Consider the following 24,304-nt stretch of genomic DNA (forward strand, 5'->3'; position numbering starts at 1 on the left):
CAATAATCCCTGAGGTTTTGTATTCCTTTCCAAGGGTTTCCATTGTCGAATCCATCAGGATCCGGGTTGTCTGACTCTCCTCCGCAGGCCAGGGCGTGCAGCGCGGGGAACAGCCTTCAGGGCACAGGAAAGCCGCATCCCGCGCCTTCTCCCAGTTCTTGCCTATTAAGGTAAGAGTTCTGGAGAAGCGCAGGAGGAGCCGAGGGAGGGTCCCCTAGAATCTGCTTCCGCGCGGCCTGTGCGCTGGCAAGGCGCTGGGAAACCACAACTGGGGACTCGGGTGCCCCGGGCCGGGTTGTCCCGCGATGGGTACTGATAGCTTCTGGGCAGCCTTGGGTCCTACTTATCTCTTCTACCCGAGGCCACCTTCCCAGGTTTCCATAGCCACCAGGGCCGTGTCCTTATTCTCAACCATCACCGCAGGCCTCAAATGAGTCTGCACAGAGCGCTGATTAAATGGGTCTCGGGTTCCCAGTGGACGCTCCTTTCTCGCAGATGCTCCGATAATCACCGCGAGCCGGGCGCCTGCGGGGCACGTCCCCCGGCCTGGGGAGAGAAGGAGGCAGCCTTCCCTCTTTCCGGGGGAGAGCCGGGTATCCGCTCCTTCTGGCCTTTCGACCTCCGGCCCCCGGCGCCCCCACCCATCTCCCGCCTCGGGACTTCGGGTCCTCCCTGACCCTCTTTCACCCGGTGCGGGCTCCCGCCCCGCCCGCCGCCGGCCCCGCCCGCCGCAGGCCCCGCCCACGGCCCATCGCGCTCCGCCCCCTCCCCGCCGGCTCCCGGCGCTCCGAGTCCGGGCCTGGGGACTCAGGATCCCGCCGCCGGGGCCGCAGCATGGGGCGCTTTCGCGGGGGCCTGCGGTGCATCAAGTACCTGCTGCTCGGCTTCAACCTGCTCTTCTGGGTGAGACCCGGAGCGGAGAGGGCCGGGCAGGGGAGGGGGCCGGGCGGGGACGCAGGGCTGGGGTCCCCAGGGAGCTGACCGCTGCAGCGTCCGATCCCGGCTCCTGAAGGCTGGGTGTTCAAAAATGCGGAGGTGAGGAAAAGGTAGATAAAAGGGGGTGTGGGGAGGGAGAGAGGGATGGAAGGGGAGAGAACCAAGAGAGAGATCGAGCAACGAAAAATGGTGAGAAGCGGGGAGACCCCGTGCGTGTGGCTCTTCCCGTTGAACCTCTCTGCCTTGCTTTTCATCTGGAGCCTGATGACACCAGATGCGGGGACACCAGCCTCTCCTTACCTCCAGATTCTCTCCCTCACCCCGCACCACCACCCCCACCCCCACCCCCAGTGCACACACCCCCTTCTCGCTCTGCCTTTCCGCTGGAGCCCCGGCCAGGGCGCTGGGACTGCCAGAGGTGGTGCCCTATCCAGAGTGTGTGAAGACAGCACCTGGCTGTGGTGGGCTTATGTGGGAAATCGGGGGTAGCAGTGGAAGTGATATTGGCGGGGTCATCCTTGTTCTGAATATTAGGGGAGGGTACCGCTGGGATGGAAGGAAGGGGTTGTGTTCTTCTGTCAGGGAATGGGAGGAAGGGAGGGGCTTCCAAGGGGCGGCAGCACCACCCCACAACGCCCTGCCAGCAGGCTCTGCAAAATACTACTGCTCCCAGAGATGATCTCATTCAACTTTGCATTGAATGAACAACATTCCAGGGATTAGTGGTTCACCGACAGATAGGGCCACAACCCTTGTCCCCCATATTAACTGGAACAAAATTAAGGCTAGACCGTCCCTGAATTCCTAGATATTCTGTCTGAGGCCCTGAAGGACTGGGAGACAAGGTCTGAGAATTGTCTCTTGTGCACATTCCTTCTTGGGCTTCCTCCAGGGACTGCCAGCCACTAACTGCTCAGATAGACCCTGAAGGAAAATACAGATCCTGCTTTGGGTGAAGAAGTTCTTAGAGCTGGGAGGGAGCAGCAGGGGGCTGAGGGCTTTCAAGGATAGAGGAGGTTGGTGGCTGTCCTGACTACCCTGGGGAGCTTTTCATCCGTGACACCGACTAATTACTGAAGGATGGTCTCCACTGGTGTCTGCCAACCCATTAGCCCAGAGGCCTGGGTGACTCCAGCAGTTCCAAGCTCTCAGAGGCCAAGTTGCCATCCTCAGCATCCTTCAGTAGGGTAAGGTGTGAAGCAGGTACCCCGTAGACAGTCCTGAGTTTTAAAAATACACATGGCTTTTGTACACTTGGTCATTTGCTTCCAGCATAGAGTGGGGAGGGGCATTCCTAAAGGCCTTTTATGTTGTGCTTTGTAATAGTCTGGCTTAATTTCAAAGCTGTTAATTATCAGTGTTATGCATCAGTGACGCTCTGACTGCTTGAAAGAGGTCTTATCTAAGTCTGAGAAGGAATTCTTAGACTGGGTTCAGCTTATTTAGCGCTTAATGTCATGCCAGCCTTTCCAGGGATAATAGGCAACATTTATTGAGCATTTTCATTGTGTCAGGGACAGTGCTAAGCACATTGCATTCATTATTAACTTAATCCTCACAACACTCTGGATATGCATACTATTATTATCCCCATTTATACAAATAAGGAAAAACAGAGGCACAAATAGGTCCACTTTCCCAAGGTCACACAGCTAATAAGAGGCAGAGGTGGGCCTCCAACTCAGCCTTCATGCTTCTGAGCACTGTGGTACATGTAGTTAGTTAACCAGCTGTTCTCAAAGTGAGTCCTGAGCCAGAGCACCTCCGGGAAAGTTGTCAGAGAGGCACATTCTAAGTTCCATCACAGTCCTGCTGAATCAGAAATTCTAGAGGAGAGACCCAAGAATCTTTTTAAACAAGTCCAGGAAATGCTGATGCATGTTCAAGTTTGAGAACCGTTCTGTTAAACCATCATTACATGAGGCTTAGAAAAACAGTGTATATGTAAATATAAAGAGCCATATGCACACACAATCACACATATATATTTGTAAATGAAAATACTGTTCCCTGAGCTGCTAATCTAGTTGAGGAAATGACCAAGGCATATAGAGCAACAAGAAACACAACAGTGTGTAATCAAGTGACAAATTTCACACCTCTGACACAGGAAGGAAGGGAGGTAGGAACAAGCAATGCTTGAGTGCCTACCATGTGTTAGCCACTAGGGTTAGGCATGGCCTTTATTATATCTTCTCTAATTAAGGAGTTCACAGGAGGGCCTTCTCTGGTGGTCCAGTGGTTAAGACTCCATGCTTCCAATGCAGGGACTTGCAGGACACGGATTTGATCCCTGGTCAGGGAACTAAGATCCCACATGCCACACAGTCAAATAAATAAATAGAAACACACACCATAAATAAATAAGTAAGCAATTTTTTAAAAAGTCCATAGCATTAGTGATGAGGTGAAACAGTTCTCATGAAGAAGGTGATGTTTAAACTGAATTTAGAAGGATTGGCAGACTGGAGGTGGACGAGGGTGAAGGGGTGATACACCACCACCATTCCCAGCAGAAGAACAGCAAGCGTGAGAGTGCCATCTGACAAAGGCCTCAGGTTCAAGCGCAGAGACCCCAAGCAGAGTGTGCTTGAGCAAGTTATTCTTATTTCTAGCCTTGTTTTCTCAGCTGAACAATTGGGTAAGAGTTGTTGTGAGGATTAAAAGGAAAGACATAAAGTATTTGATTTCGCCTTCCCATGAGCCCAGTATACAGTAAGTGCTCAATTTTTAAAAATTATTATTAAGTGCCTGGCACACAGAAAGCATTAATGAAACTTAGCCCTCTTTCCCCAGAGTCCCTTAATATCTGAGAAAAGTCGGTATGCTTGCTGCCAAGGAACTTGCAGCTTGTCTTCATTTACGCATTAGCTTCTCAGTTTGTACTTGTGGATTTTCCCCACTAGAACTTAGAATATTCTGAGAGCAGGAAATTTTTGTCTGCCTTGTTCACAATATATCTCTAGTGCCTAATAGTACTCAGCACACAGAATGCACCCGTAGAAAGAATTAATGAATCTAGAGAACTTGACATACATGGCCTTCGCTATTTGCACAGATAATCAATTGTCGACTTTATCTGGAGGACTCTTTCTACTTATTACTTGTCGATGGATTCTTTGCACAGATTGGGCTCAGGAAGGGAAGCAGGGCCTTGCTCACTCTCAGTTCCACGAGGAATGGGGACCAGGGACAGGCGGCTCTCCCATGTCTATACCTGTACATCTGAAGGGAATGGGGGGACTTGAAACAAGTGCCTAATGATTTAGAGGAAAGCGATGATTTGGGATACATAATCTAAGTATCTACCTTCACTGTAACCAAGGGAACCTGACTGCAGAAAAGCCCCACCCTAGCTTCTTATGTTGTTTTTTCCTGGCTGGAGAATTTGTGGGAAGTTTGGGGAAGGGGGAGAGAGCAGGGGAGAATTTTCCTGGAAGGACAGGCGTTTGCCAGGACTTCAAGCGTAATATTTACACACACTCTTAGATGCTCATGTGTCTGCCCGTCTGAGGTCCCCCCTGGGTGACAGCACTTCCTTTCCTGTCAGGAACTCACCAGAAGGTAGGCGCAGAGGCACGCGGGGGTGGGGTATATTCTGTGATCTGCAATTTGACAAATGGATTTGCAACCTCCTTCGCGCTGCTTGGCTAAAGTCTCCCTAGGTCGTACTCCTGATTTTATAAACGTTCAACTAGATCCCACCAGAGCCTGGCCAAGGGCTGCTGACTCTGTTCACCCTTGATTTTTAATAAAACAAAAGTAAAGCCTAGCCCCGAGCCCCACTAATTTAATTTGTTATCACGGTTGATGTCTAACACGTAACCCCTCCCAACATCTGTCGTGTCTAAATTCGGCCACTGCAATCAGATAGCATGGCATAGTTCCATGCATTTCACCGAAATCACCTTTATTTTTTCCCCTCTGTTGCATAGCAATATAAATAAAACACCACAATCCAACAAGCCACTTGTGTTGGTTTAAAGAAAAAAAACCTGGGCGCTGTTTATTCCTTGGTTTGTTGTGTGTTCAGCATTTTCCTATCATTGTGCTGTGTGAGCTGCTCAGGGTTGCCGACCAACAGGAAGCAAGACCGCTCATTGTCGAAAGTCCGATGCCATATATGGCTTGTTTGAAGTTGCTCTCCTTTCCTTCTCACTGTTGTTAATGCAGCTTTGGGGTTTCACTTGGTGATGTCTAACGGGTCCTTTTAAGAAGGGCTGTGTCTTGTGGGCTTGAGAGTCAAAGATGTTTGACTCCACCAAAGCTCACAGAGGTTGCCTCCTCCTCTTTCCCAAACTTATCTCAAATAGTAACTTCAGAAGTACCATCTATCAGAAAAACTGTTTTTTAAAAAAATACCTGAAGAAAGTATTCTCTGGGGTCCACCCCAAAGTTAGACCACCCTAGAAGGCGATTAGGAATTTCCTCAGCCCTGTTAGATGGTCTCTGCTTTTTTAATCTTTAATGTTTTCGTAATTTTTTTTTGGCTGTGTTGGGTCTTCATTGCCTTGTGTGGACTTTTCTCTGGTGGTGGTGAGCAGGGGCTACTCTTCAGCTGCAGTGCACAGGCTTCTCACTGTGGCGGCTTCTCTTCTTGGAGAGCACAGGCTCAGGGCACTTGGGCTTCGGTAGGTGCAGCACACAGCCTTAGTTGCCCTGCACGTGGAATCTTCCCAAACCAGGGATCAAACCTGTGTCCCCTGCATTGGCAGACAGATTCTTATCCACTGTGCCACTAGGGAGGTCCTGGTCTCCACTTTGGATTTCTGTCAAGGTGGAAGACAGTGCCAGCTGCCAGCCTCCCCTGTTGTGGATGACAGGGGGCGCCCAGTGTTGCTGGGAGAGGCAAGGAGCTTATAATAGGGGCCAGCCTGCAGAAGCAAGAGCTACCATCCCAGTAGTCTTATAGACCTCAGCCAGGTCTAGGCAGCATGGCAGTTCACATCCACGGATTTGAAACCTGGAAAGTGAATACTTGCATCTCATTGAGGTTATTCCTGGCCATAGTATTTACTAACTAGGGAAGCTTAATGAGTAAGCTGTTTAACCTCCTTGAGGCTTTTCTTATCTATATAATGGACTTAATCAAGTACCAACATCAATCTATGATTTTGGTGCAGATAAAAGAGTAAATAAATGTGAAGTATTAAGCATGGTACATGTGCGTTGTAAACACTAACTAACACAAGATACTCGTGGTAATCCTATTTAAACACTAGAAGAGAAGCAGAAAAGTGGAATCCAGAATCTAAGAGATCCCTGAAAGTAAGGAAAAGTGAGAAACAAGTGTCCTAAGTCCAACCAATCAAGCAAAGTGGCAAGAGTCTTGTAGCTTATTGAAGGCCTGGAGTCAAAAGGAGAGATTCTTTCCCTGCAATTAGTCACTCAGCAAATATGTGCTGACCACCTAGCATGTGCCCAGCACCCTGCCAAGTCCTGAGCATTCAGAAATGATTAATACAGTCCTTGATCTTGAGACACTCAAGAGGCCTTTATTTGGTGCTTCATTGAGCCCTTTTTTTAAATTAACTTTTTATTGGAGCATAGTTGCTTGACAATGTTGTGTTAGTTTCTTCTGTACAGCAAAGTGAATCAGCTGTACATATACACTTATCACCTCTTTTTTGGATTTCCTTCCCATTTAGGTCCCCACAGAACACTGACTAGAGTTCCCTGTGCTGGACAGCAGGTTCTCATTAGTTATCTGTTTTATTACTAAGATAATGAACCACACTCCCTTGTGCCTTTGCGTGTAGTTTATTATCTCTCTAATGTCTGCTCCTCGGGGGCATGAGAGCTCTGTGCTGGTCTCCTCCTCCTCCCTCAGCACCTAGAGGAGCTTCTGCAGTCACTGACATGGCTCTGGTTAATACACACCAGCTGGGCGGCTGTTTGTTCCCTGTCATGCTTCTGTGCAACCAAGCGGAGCCCACTGGGTGGAAATAGGAAAACCCCATGATTAGTGCCTCTCACACTTTAAGGTGCATACAGATCACCAGGGAATCTTGTTCAAACAAATATTCTGATTCAGTAGGTCTGCATTTCTAAGAAGCCCCCAGATGTTGCTGCTACTGCTGGTCCAGGAAACACATTTTGAGAACTGGTTTAGATGTGGCCCTAAGAGATCAAAGTGCCCCTGTGGCTCTCATTTCTGAATGGGGCAGGGAGTGTCCTCCCTTTTGGCCTGCTTATCTGGCTTCCTTGTGGCAGTTCTTTTTCCAGTTACCTCTTTACCATTATTCTTTTAAGATTTTTCTTTTACATTGAGGGTTGATGGTTTCTACAGTTACCAGGAGGTCATCTGTCCATTGTCCGTGGCATTTCACTGTGTTATCTCAGAAAATGCAGTATCTTTGAGTCTCCAGTCATGCGTGACAAAAAGGAACATAACTTCTAACCCCTACGTTACCACTGACAGTTTATAGCACAAGTCTGCTCTCCTAAAGCGAGTGACACTACACTAACCATCATGTCATTCTTGCTAGGGAATTAAGGAGAAGGAACTGAGAAAGAAGTGGGTGGATGACCAGATGGGTTGAGAGCATCATACAGATATGAATAGGGGTTACCTTGGCTTGCTTTTTTTTTAATCCTGTTTGAATTTTTTATGGGCAAAAATAACGTTCACATGATGCCTTGGCTTACAAAATGTTCTCACACACATGATCCCACTTGATTGTGAATCACAACAGTCCCATGAAATAATGTAACCCCCGTTTTACAGATGTGGAAGCTGGAAGGCAGGTACAGTAGATGGTGTGTCTAGGATCAAAGAGTTAAAGAGGAACAAAACCAAGATTCACACTCAGGTCTTCTGATTTTAAACACTGTGCTGTTTTCACCATGCATACTTACGAAGGCACGTGGAATGTCGGGTATGATAAATGCTGCAGACGTGGAAAATGTGAAGTCTATGACCAGCGAGATTATATCCAGTGTTTGATTGTCTTGATGCATTCCAGAAATGCAGGTACAAAAAAGATGCATGAAACACTCTGGCATATGGGAGAAAGAGGGAGAAGTTGAGAATACTTAAGTTAACTAAGTATGAGAATACTCGGCTTAAGGCAGAGGAAAAGCGAGATGGGAATTGATAAAGGGTATATATTGGGGTTTAAGAGACGGTGTTTAAAATTAATTTCAGTAAGCAAAAACTTGAAGAATATGAAACATTACATAAATGATAGGGAAGCCTGGCGTGCTGCAGGCCATGGGGTTGCAAAGAGCTGGACACAACTGAGCAACTGAACAAAATATAAATGGAAGCTATGTGATATCTGCTTTCCCATGCATATTTTCTATGTTAACTTATTTAATCCTCACAATGACCTTCTAAAATAGCAGCTATTGTCACCCCTAGTTTACATATGCGGGAACAGGCACAGAGAGTTCAGAGCCTTTTCAGGGCCTCAGAGCTGCCCAGTGGCAGAGCTGGCTTTCTGTGTGTGCTTTCTACCCTCTTAACCACTCCAAGTCTAAAGACTGACAAGGAGAGAAGTTTGAAGCTGGGATGAGCATGTTAGTTCTGCACTCTCCAATATGGTGGCTGTGCTACTAACCACATGTGGCTTTTCACATTTAAATTAACCAGTATTAAAAGGAATTTAATATTCAGCTTCTCAGTCACACTAGCCACATCTCAAGTGCTCAGTGACAATGGGTCACCAACGGCTGCAGTATTGGACAGCAGAACATTTATATTTACATCATTGGAGAAAGTTCTATCGGATAGCTCTAGCCTAATTTTGGAGAAGGCAACGGCAACCCACTTCAGTACTCTTGCCTGGAAAACCCCATGGACGGAGGAGCCTGGTAGGCTGCAGTCCATGGGGTGGCTAAGAGTTGGACACGACTGAGCGACTTCACTTTTACTTTCCTGCATTGGAGAAGGAAATGGCAACCCGCTCCAGTGTTCTTGCCTGGAGAATCCCAGGGATGGGGGAGCCTGGTGGGCTGCCGTCGCTGGGGTTGCACAGAGTCGGACACGACTGAAGTGACTTAGCAGCAGCAGCAGCAGGAGCCTAATTTATTCTTTCTCTCATAAGTCATCTTCTCCTGCTTTTCTCTATTGGATCTTAACTAAACTAAAGAGAGAGAGGGAACATAGCTTCTGGAAAGGGGCCCTGACATACTTAGAAAACTCCCAGCTGTTACAGAGAGCTGCTGCTGCTGCTGTCGCTTCAGTCGTGTCCGACTCTGTGCGACCCCATAGACGGCAGCCCATCAGGCTCCCCCATCCCTGGGATTCTCCAGGCAAGAACATTGGAGTGGGTTGCCATTTCCTTCTCCAGTGCATAAAAGTGAAAAGCGAAAATGAAGTCGCTCAGTCCTATCTGACTCCTGGCGACCCCTTGGACTGCAGCCTACCAGGCTCCTCCGTCCATGGGGTTTTCCAGGCAAGAGTACTGGAGTGGTTGCCATTGCCTTCTCCGTTACAGAGAGAGCTAAAGTAAAAATTAGTAGAAGACAGCAGAGGTCTAAGTCATTAGAATCATGGCCACAGTATTTCCTATCTTGAGTAGGATTAAGTTTTCAGTTTGAATGTAACATTAGTCTGTCTTCCTCCATAATAATCATAAGTGCTGGGCACTCACTGTTCTAAGTGTGTAAGATGAAGTCATTTAATTCTCTCAGGGAGGCACTATTATTACCTCCACTTTGCAGCTGAGGAAGCTGAGGATTAGAGAGGCTAAGAGACTTGCCTGAGGTCACAGGACTAGTAAGTGACAGAGCTTGATTCAAACCCAGGATGCCTAGAACCCCCATTTTTATCTGCTGCAGCTCCTCGACAACCCAGCATGTACAAGTGGATGTTTTTATTACTAACCTGTCCAAGTGCATCATTATTCAGTCTGAAAGCTCAGAAGAGGTGAAGTCTTCTACAAGAGCAGTTGACGAATGTTCCAAAGTGTGTGCCAAGCCCTGTCCTCTCCATTGTAATTGTGATTGGGAAAGCGTCAGCTCATAAACTAGGCCAAGGGAACGGGGAGAGACAACAGAGCCCCCCAGTGGGGCAGGGACAGGGCCTGGAAGCTGCTGCCACTCCTCCAGGAAGCCCATGTGGTCTCTCCTTGCCCTAGCTGTATCTGTCTAGCCCCCTGTAATGGCCTCGTGCTGTCTGCCTTCCTGACCACAAATACTTTCTGGTTAAATAGCTGTTAAGAAAAGTCTCTCTAGAATACAAGACTCTTGATTCCTACTGGGTTCCATTCAAGCTAACTTTTTAACTAAAAAAGTGTTTTGTCTTGTTCCAATCTAATGTGAGTTTTACCTGAAACATTTTTTCTCCCCTCCCATTGTCTTTCTGTAACAACTAAAACTGGGCAAAGATTGTTATTATTGGTTGATATTCAAGAAACCTGTCTATCTGCTCAAGAGAGTTCTCTCAGACTACCTTGTAAAATATTAGGCCATAAAATAAGTATTGTTTAATATTCCATTTGTGGAATATTATTAAGCAAATATTCAATTTGCTAGTGTAAAGTTCCATGTAGATGAGATGTCATATGTTTACTCAGAGGCAAGCCTGCGAAGAAGCCAGCTAGATGCTGCTAGGAGGATGTTCAGACAACATCAAAAAGACCACTTTGGTCTTCCTGGAGCTGGTCCGCTAGGTCACGTGAGATGGACATTGGGTTTAAATCAGTTTGGTAGCTTGGTAGGTTGGGTTTTACTTTAGTTGTACTTGATTTTCATTTGATAAAGCCATCTGCTCATTGGAATCATTAGCCAGTAGTCTGCGGCATTTGTTAATGTGTGAAGAAAACCATATAACCATCATCTGTCTCCTAATTCTTACCGGTCTCTCTTCTCCTTTTCCCCGTACTTCTTTAGAAAAATGCAGTATGTACGACCACTGAATAAACACAGACACTTTGCCTATCTGTATGTAAGTTACCTGCTTTATCATTCAGAGGAAGCTTTTCATCCTGGCTCAACTTCCTCCGCTGAATTTAGTGTCTCCCCAGTTCTTTTGTGCAAAGCATCCCCCCCACCTCAGCAATGTCAGTTGATCCATACCAATTAACCCTATAACAACCTAAACAAACAGAAGAAGGTGGGTTTAACACAAATATATCGCCTGACTGTCTTTCTAGATAGGTAGATAATGTCCCAATCTGTCACAGTTTTGATGGCAGAATCCTTCCATTGGGCTTTCCTGGTGGCCGAGATGGCAAAAAATCTGCCTGCTACACAGGAGACCTAGGTTCAATCCCTGGGTCATAAAGATTCCCTGGAGAAGGGAATGACAACCCACTCCAGTATTCTTGCCTGGAGAATTCCATGGACAGAGGGGCCTGGCAGGCTACAGTCCATGGGGTCGCAAACAGTCAGACACAACTGAGTAATTAACACAGACAGCCACCCTTCCATGGTACCAAGAATTAAGCATTGATTTTAAAATCTATCCTTACCTGAAGGAAGTCTTTCAGGAATTTCTTAGCATGAGCTTGCTCTCATGAAATCGTTACAAGGAAAGTCATGTGGGAAATCAGAAACACTGGGATCTACCCAGTGTATTTCCATACTGACAGCCATGCATTTCCAAGCTAACAGCCATGTCTTCGTCTGCTGCCAGTCCTGCATCCCAAGTCCACCTCACCTGGTCCTGATGTGGAAGCAAGGACACCAACCTTCCTCAGAGGTGGTTTCGCCTGGATGTCATATAGTATTCGGCTCTTGAACTTCTTCTGACAAAATCCTTCATTTTGAGAAAGTGCCATCTGAATCCTTGCCTTGCTTTCACTGCATAATAGGATGAAAATCTTGGGAGCTGGCTTTCCTCTTTGAGAAAACTAGTATCATCTTCTAGAGCAAATGTGCTTCTGACTTTTGCCTGCTAAAAGGATGAAACTCCATTACCCTTATGGTTTCCTAATGTGGCTTGCAATCAGATGAAGAATTATGAGTGTTCATTACATGATTCCATCTGGGCTGAGAATTGCCTCCAAGAGCAAGTATTATTAGCTTAAAAGCTTTTAATGAAATCTCTAGGGTTGAAGTGTCATTTTCCACTTTGTGTGACGTCATCCCAGAAAAAAGAAAATTGCCAGTGAGTTGGGTATGTATATACACAATGGCATTCACCCTGGAAGAACTAGAAATACAGAATTCATTTTGTTCATTCTTTCCCTTAAGGGCACTGTGTATGTGTGTTGCCATGATTATGTTAAGTCTTCATATGTTCTGCCTGTAAAAGGTGTATATAGATTTATTCTTTGTGTTTATGCCTGATGCTTGGCACGCATCCTTACAGGCTGGAAAAACAAAGAACTGATACTAGCTGCTCTAATTATTTTTCTGTGGGCAAGTGTTATGCTGAGTAGACTCAACAGTGTCTTCACACAGTGCCATCTGAGGTGTCTGCCCAGTGTTTCCTAGGTGCAGATGAATTTAAAATTAGTACTTTGAAAGTATTCCCTTGGAGGGCTGTGAAGGAGGTTGTTCACAGTTGCTCCTATCAACCTGTCTTAGGTCAGGTCACCATAAAGAAAACAAAATACTATAGACTGAGTGGCTTAAACAACAGGAATTTATTTCTCATAGTTCTGGAGGCTGGAAAGTCAAGTTCAAGGTATCTGCCAGTTCAGTTCCTGATGAAAGCTGTCTTCCTGGCTTGCAGGCGGCTGCCTCTCCCTGCGTCCTCCATGGCAAGGAGAAGGCTCTGATGTCTCTTATAGGGAATCCCCATCTTGTGACCTCATCTAACCTATCACCTTCCAAAGGCCCCACCTCCAAACACCATCACAGTGAGGGCCAGTTAGGACTTCAGTGATGTATGAATTCGGGGGAGACACAGTTCAGTCCATAGCACAGCCTAAATGACACCTTTGTGAAGAAGGCCCTCCATTCATTCACTCAACAGCTGTCTGTTCGGAACTGATTGTTCAAGGGAGAGGGTTAGGAGCTTGGAACACAGCAGTGTAGACTCTGTGCTTGCCCTCACACAGCTCAGGCCTTAATTTTCTTTAAGTTACAAAAATATTTAAACAGAAATGGTTATATAAGACATGAAGGAAGGCACGTATGTAGGCCAGGGTAAGCTTCCTACAGGAAGTGACGTCAAAGCTGAAAGCTGTGAGCCAGGTGGAGTGAAGAGGGAGCTTTCTAAGCTAAGGAAATAGCAACAGCAGGTCCCCAGGTGAGAGGAGGAACTGTGTGTGACTAGAGAGAGCATCTGAGGACAATTTACTGTGTCTCCCATCTAGGGGCTTCCCTGGTAGCTCAGCTGGTAAAGAATCTGCCTACAAGGCAGGAGACCCTGGTTCAATTCCTGGGTCGGGAAGATGTCCTGGAGGAGGATAGGATAACCACTCCAGTGTTCTTGGGCTTCCCTGGTGGCTCAGACAGTAAAGAATCCGCCTGCAATGTGGGAGACCTGGGTTCCATCCCTGGTTTGGGAAAATCCCCTGGAGGAGGGCATGGCAACCCACTCCAGTATTCTTGCCTGGAGAATCCCATGGACAGAGGAGCCTGGGGGGCTACAGTCCATGGGGTCACAAAGAGTTGGACACGACTGAATGACTAAGCACACACACCCATGTAGGGAAAAGCACATGAACGGTCTGAGAACACCCCTAAGTGATGCTTTTTATCTGGAGAGTTTAGTCATCAGATAACAGAATAGCATGTATTTGCTCTTTGTGGTCAGCATGGCTACCTTCTGCTGGAGGTGGGGGTGGGGGTGGGGTGGGGAGCTGAGCAAAATGCAGGACCCAGGCCTGGGGAGTAATATTTGCATTTTCCTGTCTCAGCACTGCCCTTCCCTTCAATTAGTGCCTTCCTAAGAACCATGTTTTTGATTCATGGAAAAATAATTTCTGAAGTAAAAATATATATCCTCAAGATAGAACCTTTCATCAGCAATCACAGGAAAGTGGAAATAAATACAGTACAATACAGTTGAAATCCACTAACAAGCTTTGCTTCATGTTAAATGACTTATTTCTGGCAGACGGGCATTACTTAAAAGAAAACATTTTGTCCATCCACTTTGCGTTAAAAGTTTTCTAATCAAATCTGTAGTCCTATCCCCTGCTACTTTAGTTTTAAAACATGCACTTTCTCCACAGATATATGCTTACAGTTTGCAACTTTGTCATGCAGACTCTACAGAATATAGTTAGCTACTGAAATAACTTGTCTGTGAAAATGCACAATGTAATTGTACCGGGTGATCCCCGATCTAATGGTGAGGATTTGTATGTCATTGTCTGTTTCTTTCATTTCTATCTTCTCTATTTTACTTCTGTCCTCTTTTTAAATAGTGCACACAGTTTTGCCCTCAAAATCCTGTTGCATAACATTCTGAGTGCATAATGCTCAACTGGTACTCAGAAAAGAAATGGTGACACAAAGAATGATGACATCTGGTGTCTTCTCAGGGGCTGGTTCTCTGATGGAATTCTTACCCACAGCTTTAAGTCTTTCTTGGGCCATAGAGGCAGGATCAGCTTCTCACAAGCCCCTGAGATCCTCTGGAGAAGGAACTAGATCTTCCTTATCTGTGAATCTTTGCCTCCTGGCTCACAATAGATGTTCAGTAAATACTTATTAAATGATTAACATCAAAGCCCTACTCATGCTGTTGTATGAAAAAGTCCATTCCTGGAAAAACATATTCCTAATGGCAATCGTTCCAAAGGCACGGGGAGTGATTCTGGTCCTGGATGCAGAGCAGCTGTCAGCAGAGTTCTCTGGTTGATAGAGTGGATCCTTCATGGTCCTTGCGCATCGCTGCATCCATCCTGTAGCAACCCCCATCTGGTCTTCAGCCACTCAGGTCATTACCTGTGGCTCCTCACTGTGTCTGACATCATACAGCACTCGTCCCCATCAAAGTGAAGGCTTCCACCTCCTCCTCCCCTCAAGAGCCTGCCATGGGCTTTCCACAATGGTAGCGAGCTTAGTAGAAGCCATGAGCCACGTGCTGTAAATCCAGCTTCAAGCTCCAGACTCTGATTCCCCCAGATGCTTCTCTCTCCCCAGCACAGGGTTCTACGTAAGGAAGCGCAGCCCTTACCTATGCAGTTCCCGCTGCCTGCAGTCCCTCCCTGCTCCTCTAACTCATGCTTCAAGATGTAAGTCAAAATGGAATGTCTTCTGCTGACCGCCAGTCGTCATAGTTTGGTCTAATCCCTGGGTGGTGATGCAGTCCCATGGAGCACACTTCCTGCGTCCTGTGACGTTTATTAGCTTATGGGATTATCTTCCATGTCAGACTGTGCATGTTTGTTAAGTCACTTCAGTCATGTCTGACTCTTTGCGACGCTTTGGACCATGGCCTGCAGGCTCCTCTGTCCACGGGATTCTTCAGGTAGGAATACTGGATTGGGTTGCCCTCCTCCAAAAGGATCTTCTTCCTGACCCAGGGATCAGACCCACATCTCCTGCACTGGCAGGCGGATTCTTTACCACCAGCACCCCCTGGAAGCTAGACTGTCTTCTTTATTGTTGCTTCTTTGATGCTTAGCCTAGTACCCCGTCAGGACCATAGTTACCTTTGAAAGACATGTAGAACGGAAAGGAGATGAGGGCAGCAGCGGCATGAGAAGGAAAGCAGCATGGCCGGGCAGCCTTTGTCCCCATATTGGCTGAGGTGTGGTGTTGTGACTGAATGCAAAGGATGGACTGAGAATGGGGGCATTGTGCGAGGGGTGGCGGGTTTGTCTAGGAGGGTTAAAGTATAGGCCTGGAGGCTCACCCAGTGAGACGTCTTTTCCTAGGTTTTGGGGGCGCAGAGCAATGGGTCTTACTGACGCTAGACTTGCTCACTTTGTCCCTGACTGCACACTGGACTTGATGGGAAATATTTTCACGCAATTTCAGGTGTGTGGTAGAGCAACCAAAGCCCAGTGAACACAGAGTATTTTAAGAGTCTTGCAAGAATGGTGAGTTATAAAGGACCAAAGGACTATGTCATCTCAGCTGACACCACTTTCCAAAGCAGGCATGGCTGTCATCTGGGGCAGCCTTGGGCTTGACCTGGTGCACACCCACAGTGTTCCCAACCTGGCGGCATGCTGGAAGGATTCCCTCCACAGTGATGACACCCAGCTCCCCCACAGTTTCCTGGACCCAGGAGGAAACCCTAGGTTTGGGGTTGGGGCTGGAGGGCCGTGGATGAGCACGCTCAGATTGTTTTCCTCATTGGCCCTGGGGCTTTAAATTGCAACCTCTCTTTTAATTTTCCATTATGCATCAGACATGTCTGTGCCAGAAGCAGACAAATGTATTCCGTCTGGGAGGATGATCCCAGACGGCTATAAATTAGAGCCTGTATACAGAGATGCCAAAAATGTGGCCTCGTGGTACAGTGTCCCTGGGACCAGTCACCTCCTCCGCTCGGGCTGCAAGCCTTGGCCTGATGCCTCTGTCAATAGATTTTCGCTTTGTGTTTGGAAACTCTTTCCACCGAGTGGCTGCAGGGCCGGGGCGGGCAGGGCTGCCTGTGTGGTTCTACTGGACACAGCCATCCAGGCAGCACCCTGAGGACAGGGCTATCCCAAAGGGCATTGCTCTCTTCCCTGTACGAGAAACAGTAACGACCTTCAAAGCCAGTTTCCTCCCAAACTAAAGCCCAGCCCAAGAAAATTCACCCCACTTTTTTTAGATTGATGAGATAAACTACCGTATCAGGCTTTTAAGCTTATAATATACCTGCTTCCCCCACAAAACTTCAAGAGGATCATGCAAAGAGAAAAGTCACCTGTAATTTTATTCTTAATGTAATTCTTTCTTAACAGTACTTCTTTAAATATTTTTCCATGCCTTGCTAATGTTTTTTAAACTGCGAAAATCTCTTAAAGCTGGTCGAGCAGCCCAGTTCCTTTAGCTGTCCCTCACATTATCCAATTAGTGCTTTCCTCTAAGTACTGGAAACTTTTAGTTGTTCCACTTCAGAGAGTCCGGCTGGTAGAATCCTGTGCCTCCAGTTCCTCCTGCAGACATCATGCTGCCCTGCTGAAGAAGCTGGCCACCAAGGGACTGGGCCTTGGGGGAATAAAGGGTGAAAAGAGATAAAGTCTTCATGTAAATGCAGTCAGAGAGCCCTAGCCCTTCACAGGTAGCCCACAGAAGGATCCTGTATAAACAGGGCTCTGACCCCGACTTTGACTTCATTTTCCTTGTTAAACCTCTACGTCTCTGACTTTCGTGCTTCCGTCTTCTTGTCACCAGCCTCCGTGTCTGCTCTTCCCTACCGGGGCCGGGGCAGCCTCTGAACTAGTGGTTTGGGGGTGGCTTAGGCAGCCCAGCTCTAACCGGATGGGTTGGCCAAACCAGGGGCCTCTTTTTACATCTCTGCTCACTTTCCTGTGGTGCTTTGAGTCCAGAAGGTGCCAGTGAGTAACTGTCGAACTGATATAACGAAATTCGAGATGGTTGTTTGTGGAAAGAGAGGATGCCGTGGCGGGAGCCTGCTGGGACAGCCCTGCAGTGGTAGGGAAGGCGTTCAGAGCCAGTGCAGAGCCGCACAGAAGCCCTCATGGCAGCAGAGAAGCAGGCAATGAGTCTAGAAGCCGCCAGCCTGCCCAGCCACCGCCTGTGCCAGCCACTCAGCCTCTCCATGAGCCACACAGCACACAGCAGGCTTTTTCAGAAAATTATTTTTTCCTTTCTTGCTTTCCATGGAAACCCATAATAGCAACCAAAAAATAAAAAAAAAAAAGAAAGAAACAAAAAAAAACCCCGGCCAGTTTCCCTCCTGCAAAACCATCCTCAGGCAGGGTAGTGCAGTGACCACGGTGGCCTGGGGGGCAGGACAGGTTCTAGACGCTTCTAAAGCGGCTTTCTAACTGGGCACTGCACACTCAGGAGGTGTGGGTGGGTTGCAGGACAGGTTCTAGACGCTTCTAAAGCGGCTTTCTAACTGGGCACTGCGCACTCAGGAGGTGCGGGTGGGTTCTGAGGTTGGCGTGTTTTCTTCCTATTTAGAGAAGTGGGTTTCCCCGAGGTCTGGGAGCTCATCTTGCCCTTGGTGACCCCTCTGGTGCTGGTGAGGAAGTCCAGAGCACCCAGCAGGGGGCAATAGGGCAAGGAGCAGACAGCTTCCAGGGGGACTGTTGTGGGAACTCTTTTTGAGAGGCGACCTGGGCTAGACTGTGCCAGCCCCATAATAGCAGGGCAGCCTGACAGAATGGGAGAAACTCTGAGCTTGGAATCAGGGGAGCCCAGCTTAAAGATCCCATCAGGGACCTGGGGTGGGGGTGGGGACTCTGAGCAGATCATTCCACCTCCACTGTATGAAACATGAAGAGGGGTCCAGCTGGTTTTTCAGGGGCCAGCCCCCCAGTCTCCCAGCTCATACACACATGTTCCCCTCCCTTGTAAACACAGGCTGTTTACCTTTCAGCTGGCAGGGTCGGCTGTCATTGCTTTTGGACTATGGTTTCGATTTGGAGGCTCCATGAAGGATTTCTCCTCGGAGGACAAGTCCCCAGAGTACTTCTACATGGGTGAGTGACCACAGCCTCCCCTTCTCTAGACGGGGCTGCTCAGGCTTAGAGGGCAGCCTGCAGCTAGACTTCCATGGGAGGGGAACGGAGGGAGATAAAGGAGGCAAATTCAGAGCCCCAGATGCCCACCCAAGCCAGGCAGCGGGGAGGGGGCCCTGCTACCCCACACCTGGCTCATCCCTCTGCTTCCAAAACCAAGGACGACCAGGTGGGACTGAACGGTTGTACTTTCAGCCACTTCAAGAAAGAAGCCCAGCACGTAACCACAATTCACGTCCAAAGAACTGGAAAACCCCACTGCACCCCCTGAGTGAAGTGGGCACACAGCAAAGTCAGTCCTTTGCTCATTCCTGGGGTGACAGGGGAGCCCTGCCCAATCAAGCTCTGGTTTTGTGTATTTGTGATTTTGTATATTTTAAATTGTCTGGGAGAGATACCTAATTCAAAATAAAGAGAGACAGCTCAAGGTGTGGAGGGGCTACTCTGAGTCCCTCCATGACTAGGGACAGCAGAGGGGAGGGGAAGTGAAGCAGAGTGAGGTGGGGAGGGCAGGGAAGGGAGTGGGGGCAGGAGAGCTTCCCTGGGCAGAGACCTCAGCATGGGAGGGGTAGTGCAGACTTCTTCCCGCAGTGGGAAAGGGGTGAGGAGTGGGAAGCTGATGTAGACCATGTGATAAGTTGAGGCTGAGAAACTAGTGTATAACTAAGTGCCAACTTAGTGGCATTTGCAGTTGGTGCATCAGGGGTCATTCTAAACTGGTGAGGCAAGAAGGATTTGAGTTAGGTATGAAAGACCAACCTTAATCAATAGAAAAGGGGACGACTAGGGACTGAAGAGGTTTGGGACACAAGGCATGCCTATGGGACAGTGATTAGCAAGCCTAGGCTGGGCAGATAACTCTTACCAGAATGTAAAGCATATGGGCATGGAAGGAATTACAATTAGACAAGTTGAGGAGGGAGGGAAGACAGATACAGAGGGCCTTGAATGTCAGTGCTAGTTAATTTAATAAACAATAGAAGGGGGCTTCTCTCATGGCTCAGTGGTAAAGAATCTACCTGCCGCTGCAGAAGCATGGGTTCCATCCCTGATCCAGGAAGACCGCACATGCCTCTGAGCAGCTAAGCCCATGCACCACAACTACTGAGCCTGTGCTCTGGAGCCCAAGTGCCACAACTACTGAATTCCGTGTGCCCCAGAGCCTGTGGCCCACAACAAGAGAGGCCTGTGCACGGCAGCTAGAGAGTAGCCCTCCTTCTCCACAACTAGAGGAAAGCGCCACACAGCAGCGAAGACACTGCACAGCCAAAAGTAAATAAATAATACAACTTTTAAAAACAAAAGAAACAATAGAAAGATAGTTTAGACTTCGGGGGAGGGTACACTCAATCTACAGGGCTTCCCTGATAGCTCAGTTGGTAAAGGATACACCTGCGATGCAGGAGACCCTGGTTCGATTCCTGGGTAGGGAAGATCCATGGAGAATGGATAGGCTACCAACTCCAGTATTCTGGCCTAGAGAATTCCATGGACTGTATAGTCCATGGGCTCACAAAGAGTCGGACACGACTGAGTGACTTTCACTTTCACGGTCAATCTACACTGTATTTTAAAGAGATTATTCTGGAATGAGAGGGGAGGACAAAAAAGACCATGCTATATTACTGATACAGTCAGACCTGAAGAAATAAGGGCATAACCCATGGTGGTAGCAGTAGGAATTGTGAAGAAAAGGACAGAAGGGCAAGAAAGTTTGTTAAGCATTATTAAATGTTATTATTAAACATTGTTAAACTCAGGGACAGGAGGAATCAAAACAAAAAAAGGTAGCAGTGATAGAGTCAAGCATAGAAGTCACAACTCATGATTTTCAGATGGAAACCTGAGTTACAGAAGTCAGGGACCCTGCTGGGTTAGAGAAGGGATGGGGGTGTGGAAAGAAGGATGGAGGCCAGTCTGGGAGTAGCCTCTATCTGTATTCCTCCAGAAATGAAGCACTGATAGCAGTTTCACAGGGGTAGATTTGGGTCCAACTAAAGAAAAACTTATCAATGGTTTGATAAATCAAAGAAGCTGAGCAGACTTCTATAGAAAGTGACCCCTCTGATACAATGGTATTTAACCAAAAATCCAAATGGATCTTCTATCCATACAGGAGATTCCTGAGCTGAGTAGGAGGGTGAACTAGCTCCAAACAAACATTCCTGATCCTATTTCCAAATCTAAAGTAAAGCAATACGAACTGCCCAAGATGCAAGAAATGTCACATATTTGTGGACGTATTTGTCAGGACTCTTTCAATTGGAAATCACAGAAACTTGACTCAAACTGTTTTGAGCAAAACGGAAATTTCTTGACTCATAATGGAAACATCAGGATTAATACTCATCTTAGGGACACAAGTGATATGATCAGAATCCAGTCTGTAGCCGTCTCTCAGCTCTGTTTTCCTGTGCCTCCGGTCTGGGGCAGATTCCCCCTAGATCTGATAAATCACCCACCCACAGCTCCAGGTACCATCTCCCAAGTAACCCTGGCAACAGTGTGCTCTCCTTCCAACTGACTGAACCAAAGTCCTGGGTCTCACTGTCGTTGGCGGTCTTGGGTCCAGCGCCCATTCCCACACCAGTTATTGTGGCCAGCTGCTTGAGACGGGCTTGTTGGCTGAAGCCTGGGCCTCACACCTGCCGTGGAGCTGAGGCAAGTCAGCCCTCTCAGACCACATGGACTGAGAGTGAAGGAGGTTCTTTGTCTAACAGAGAAGAAGAGGAGGTAAACTCAGGGTGGGAAAAACAACAGCCCCCACGACAAGGCCTGAACCCTTCCTGCTTGTTCCTGGTGGCCTGGGATGTGGGCATGGGTCTGCCACCCTTGCTTCCTCCTCAGCTCCCCTCTCTAAGTCACCCGTGAAGGGCTGGTGGTGAGCATGCTTATGGTCAGTGCTCAGAGTTCAGAGAAGAGAGTTATCACCGAGTCTTAGCACTGAACAGAATAAGGAGACTAAGGACCAGGGGGTGAAACAGACAGGGAAGGGAGGCTGGCTGTCAGCTGTGGTTTTCCAGCTTTTCACAATGGGGCTCAGCCCTCGCTCCAGCTTTGCCAATACCCAGGCCTGAGCTTGTTCTGTTTGTTTCCCTGTGTTGTCTCTCTGATGAGTGCCAACAAGAAAATGTCCTTGTGAAGTCAGGAACCTTCTCTCCACTTCAAATATTTCTTATAAATAGAAAGAGCAATATACGTGTTTACAGAAGTTGATATTTCTTTCCTCAATAAATAATTTTCCGACTAGGAAAGATACCAGATTGCTGGTAATAAAATGAAAAGAAAAAATGTACCAGGATACCATTTTATGGACTTGCATAGCAAACAGTATGAGGTAATAGGACTTTAAAGAAGAAGCAGGCCCAGTTTTTGGAAAATCTCACTACATGTCCCTAGGTACTGTGCACTGAATTGTGTATTTTCTTTTCAGAATAGGTTCCAGAGCAATCAGCACATTAAACTCTTATCACCACTTTGTTAAAGAGCCCTGGAGAACAAGCTTGGCCCATTAAAGTGCTCTTAAAGAAACACAACCTTCCCCTGAGAGGGACCACAGGAAGGCACGTGGTGTAACTCCCTGCTTCTGGGCAGATGACTGCCACCCTTTGTAGGAAATCTTTCTTCCTCTGGGGCTTCCCAAGTGGTTGTTGCTGTTCATTCGCTCAGTTGTGTCTGACTCTTTGCAACTCCATGGACTACAGCATGCCAGGCTTCCCTGTCCTTCACCATCTCCTGGAGTTTGCTCAAACTCATGTCCATTGAGTCGATGATACTGTCCAACCATCTTGTCCTGTCACCCCCTTCTCCCACCTTCAATCTTTCCCAGCATCAAGGTCTCTTCTGATGAGTCAGGTCTTCACATCAGGTGGCCAAAGTATTGGAGCTTCAGCTTCAGCTTCAGTCCTTCCGGTGAATATTCAGGGTTGATTTCCTTTAGGATTGACTGGTTTGATTTCCTTTCAGTCCAAGGGACTATCAAGATTTTTCTCAAACATCACTGTTCAAAAGGTGCTAGTGGTAAAAAAAAAAAAAACCCAACTGCCAGTGCAGGAGACACAAGTTCCATCCCTGGGTCAGGAAGATCCCCTGGAGAAGGGAATGGCAACCCACCCCAGTATTCTTGGCTGGAGAATCCCCAAGGACAGAGGAGCCTGGTGGGCTACAGTCCATGGGGTCGCAGAGAGTCGGACACTACTTAGCACAGCACACACGCACTTCCTCCTCTAGGGGGATACTTTCTTTTCTGGGACCCTTGTGTCTTTCTCCTTGGTGGTGGAGAGAATGTCCCTTCATATAATAAAGATCTGGAATTGACTTCATAGTGAGGGACCAGTGTGGAGAGGATCCAGCTGTGAGGGGAGTTAGAAATGAGGCCAGGGAGCCAGGGCAGTCAGGCTGACTACACCTGCCACCTCTTCTCAGGGACTTCTGAGTTCAGGTCAGGACCTGGAGGCTGACCCAGGGCATCACAACCACTGGTTGCTAGGGTGGAGAAGGGAGACCCTAGCAAGAATGGAACTGGCAACAAGAAAGGCTAGGTAACTTGGTGTTTCCCAGACCCTCTTCATGTTGGTCTCCTTCACTCTTGGGAGAAACCCCCAATGTCTTCCAAGTTCCACTAACATGCCACTCTGCTCTCTCATTACAATTTTTCTCTGGGGCTGCCCCTTAGGGATACAGACAACACAGGGATCTTCCTTCCAGAGACACAGGGTGGGGAGAGATTCCCTGGGCCCTCAGAAGGCTGGAACACATGAAGTCATGTCTGTGAGCAAAGGATGGAGGGCATCAGCAGGTTCTTCCCCAAGGGGAAGGAGCAGCCTGCTCAGACTCAGCCACTCACTCTCTGGAATCCCAGGTTGTCTGTGGCTGTCCCTCCGCGAATACAGAGCTGCAGAGCCTGGCTTTGATTGTGGCTAGTTGTCATGTGTAAGGTAAGCGTTACAGTGCTGAGTGTTCTGGGGCTTTTTAAAGACTCTGACTCACTCTGGTAATATTTTTTACTTCTCAATTTTTAGTTGTACCTGAGATTCATAGTAGTTGCAAAACAGACATGTGCTATAGCTTACACTGTTGACACAATTTCTCCAAAGCATTTTTACAAGAACTTAAGTATAGATAATTATTGCCATATTGCAAATAACAAAACAGAAATAAGAGGACTTACCTAAAGACACAGTTGGCAGGCCCAGATTTCTGACTCCCACCCCAGAAAATGCTTTGAGGGGAAAACCCAGAAATCATCAGTGTTATATTCCTTGGGCACTTTTCTCAAGGAAGGAGAAAAAGACCCCTCCTGCCATTTATTGTTGTTGTTTTATTATGGACTGCAACCCCATGGGCTGCAGCATGCCTGTCTTCCCTTTCCTTCATGATCTCCCAGAGTCTGCTCAAACTCATGTCCATTGAGTCGGTGATGCCATCCAACCATCCCATCTTCTGTCCTCCCCTTCTCCTCCTGCCTTAAATCTTTCCCAGCATCAGGGTCTTTTCCAATGAGTCGGCTCTTCGCATCAGGTGGCCAAAGTATTGGAGTTTCAGCTTCAGCATCAGTCCTTCCAGTGAAAAGTTACAGATTTCTAGTTAAGAAAATCACCTTTCTTCTGGTTCCTACTGCAAGTGCAGCATAGGAGTTAGGGCGCGCACTTTGGAGTAGAGTCCCGGGTTTGGTTCATTTCGAGCCTTACTAGCTGTGCAATCGTCGGTAAGTTACCTCTCTGTGCCTCAGATTTCTCCCCTCTGAAATATGAATACCACTTCTACATACCTCACAGGGCTGATGTGCGCATGAGATGATTTAACCTATGAAGGTACTTTCGTGCAGTGAGCCCTCAATAAGTATTAGCGGCTGTTCTTACTGCAGGGCA

General features: G+C 47.6%; 1 protein-coding gene across 3 annotated transcripts in view; it reads left to right on the forward strand.

The window, feature by feature from the left end:
* The first annotated feature begins 834 nt into the window (after positions 1-834).
* TSPAN2 (tetraspanin 2) overlaps positions 835-24,304 on the forward strand; it is a 38,749-nt gene continuing 15,279 nt past the window's right edge. For all 3 annotated transcript variants that reach the window (XM_068965964.1, XM_068965966.1, XM_068965965.1), the window contains exons 1-2: positions 835-903; positions 18,293-18,395. In XM_068965964.1, coding sequence (XP_068822065.1) covers positions 835-903; positions 18,293-18,395 — 172 coding nt within the window. The remainder of the gene's footprint in view (positions 904-18,292; positions 18,396-24,304) is intronic.

Source organism: Capricornis sumatraensis, chromosome 2, assembly GCF_032405125.1.
Source record: "Capricornis sumatraensis isolate serow.1 chromosome 2, serow.2, whole genome shotgun sequence".
Classification (NCBI taxonomy): Eukaryota; Metazoa; Chordata; class Mammalia; order Artiodactyla; family Bovidae; genus Capricornis; species Capricornis sumatraensis.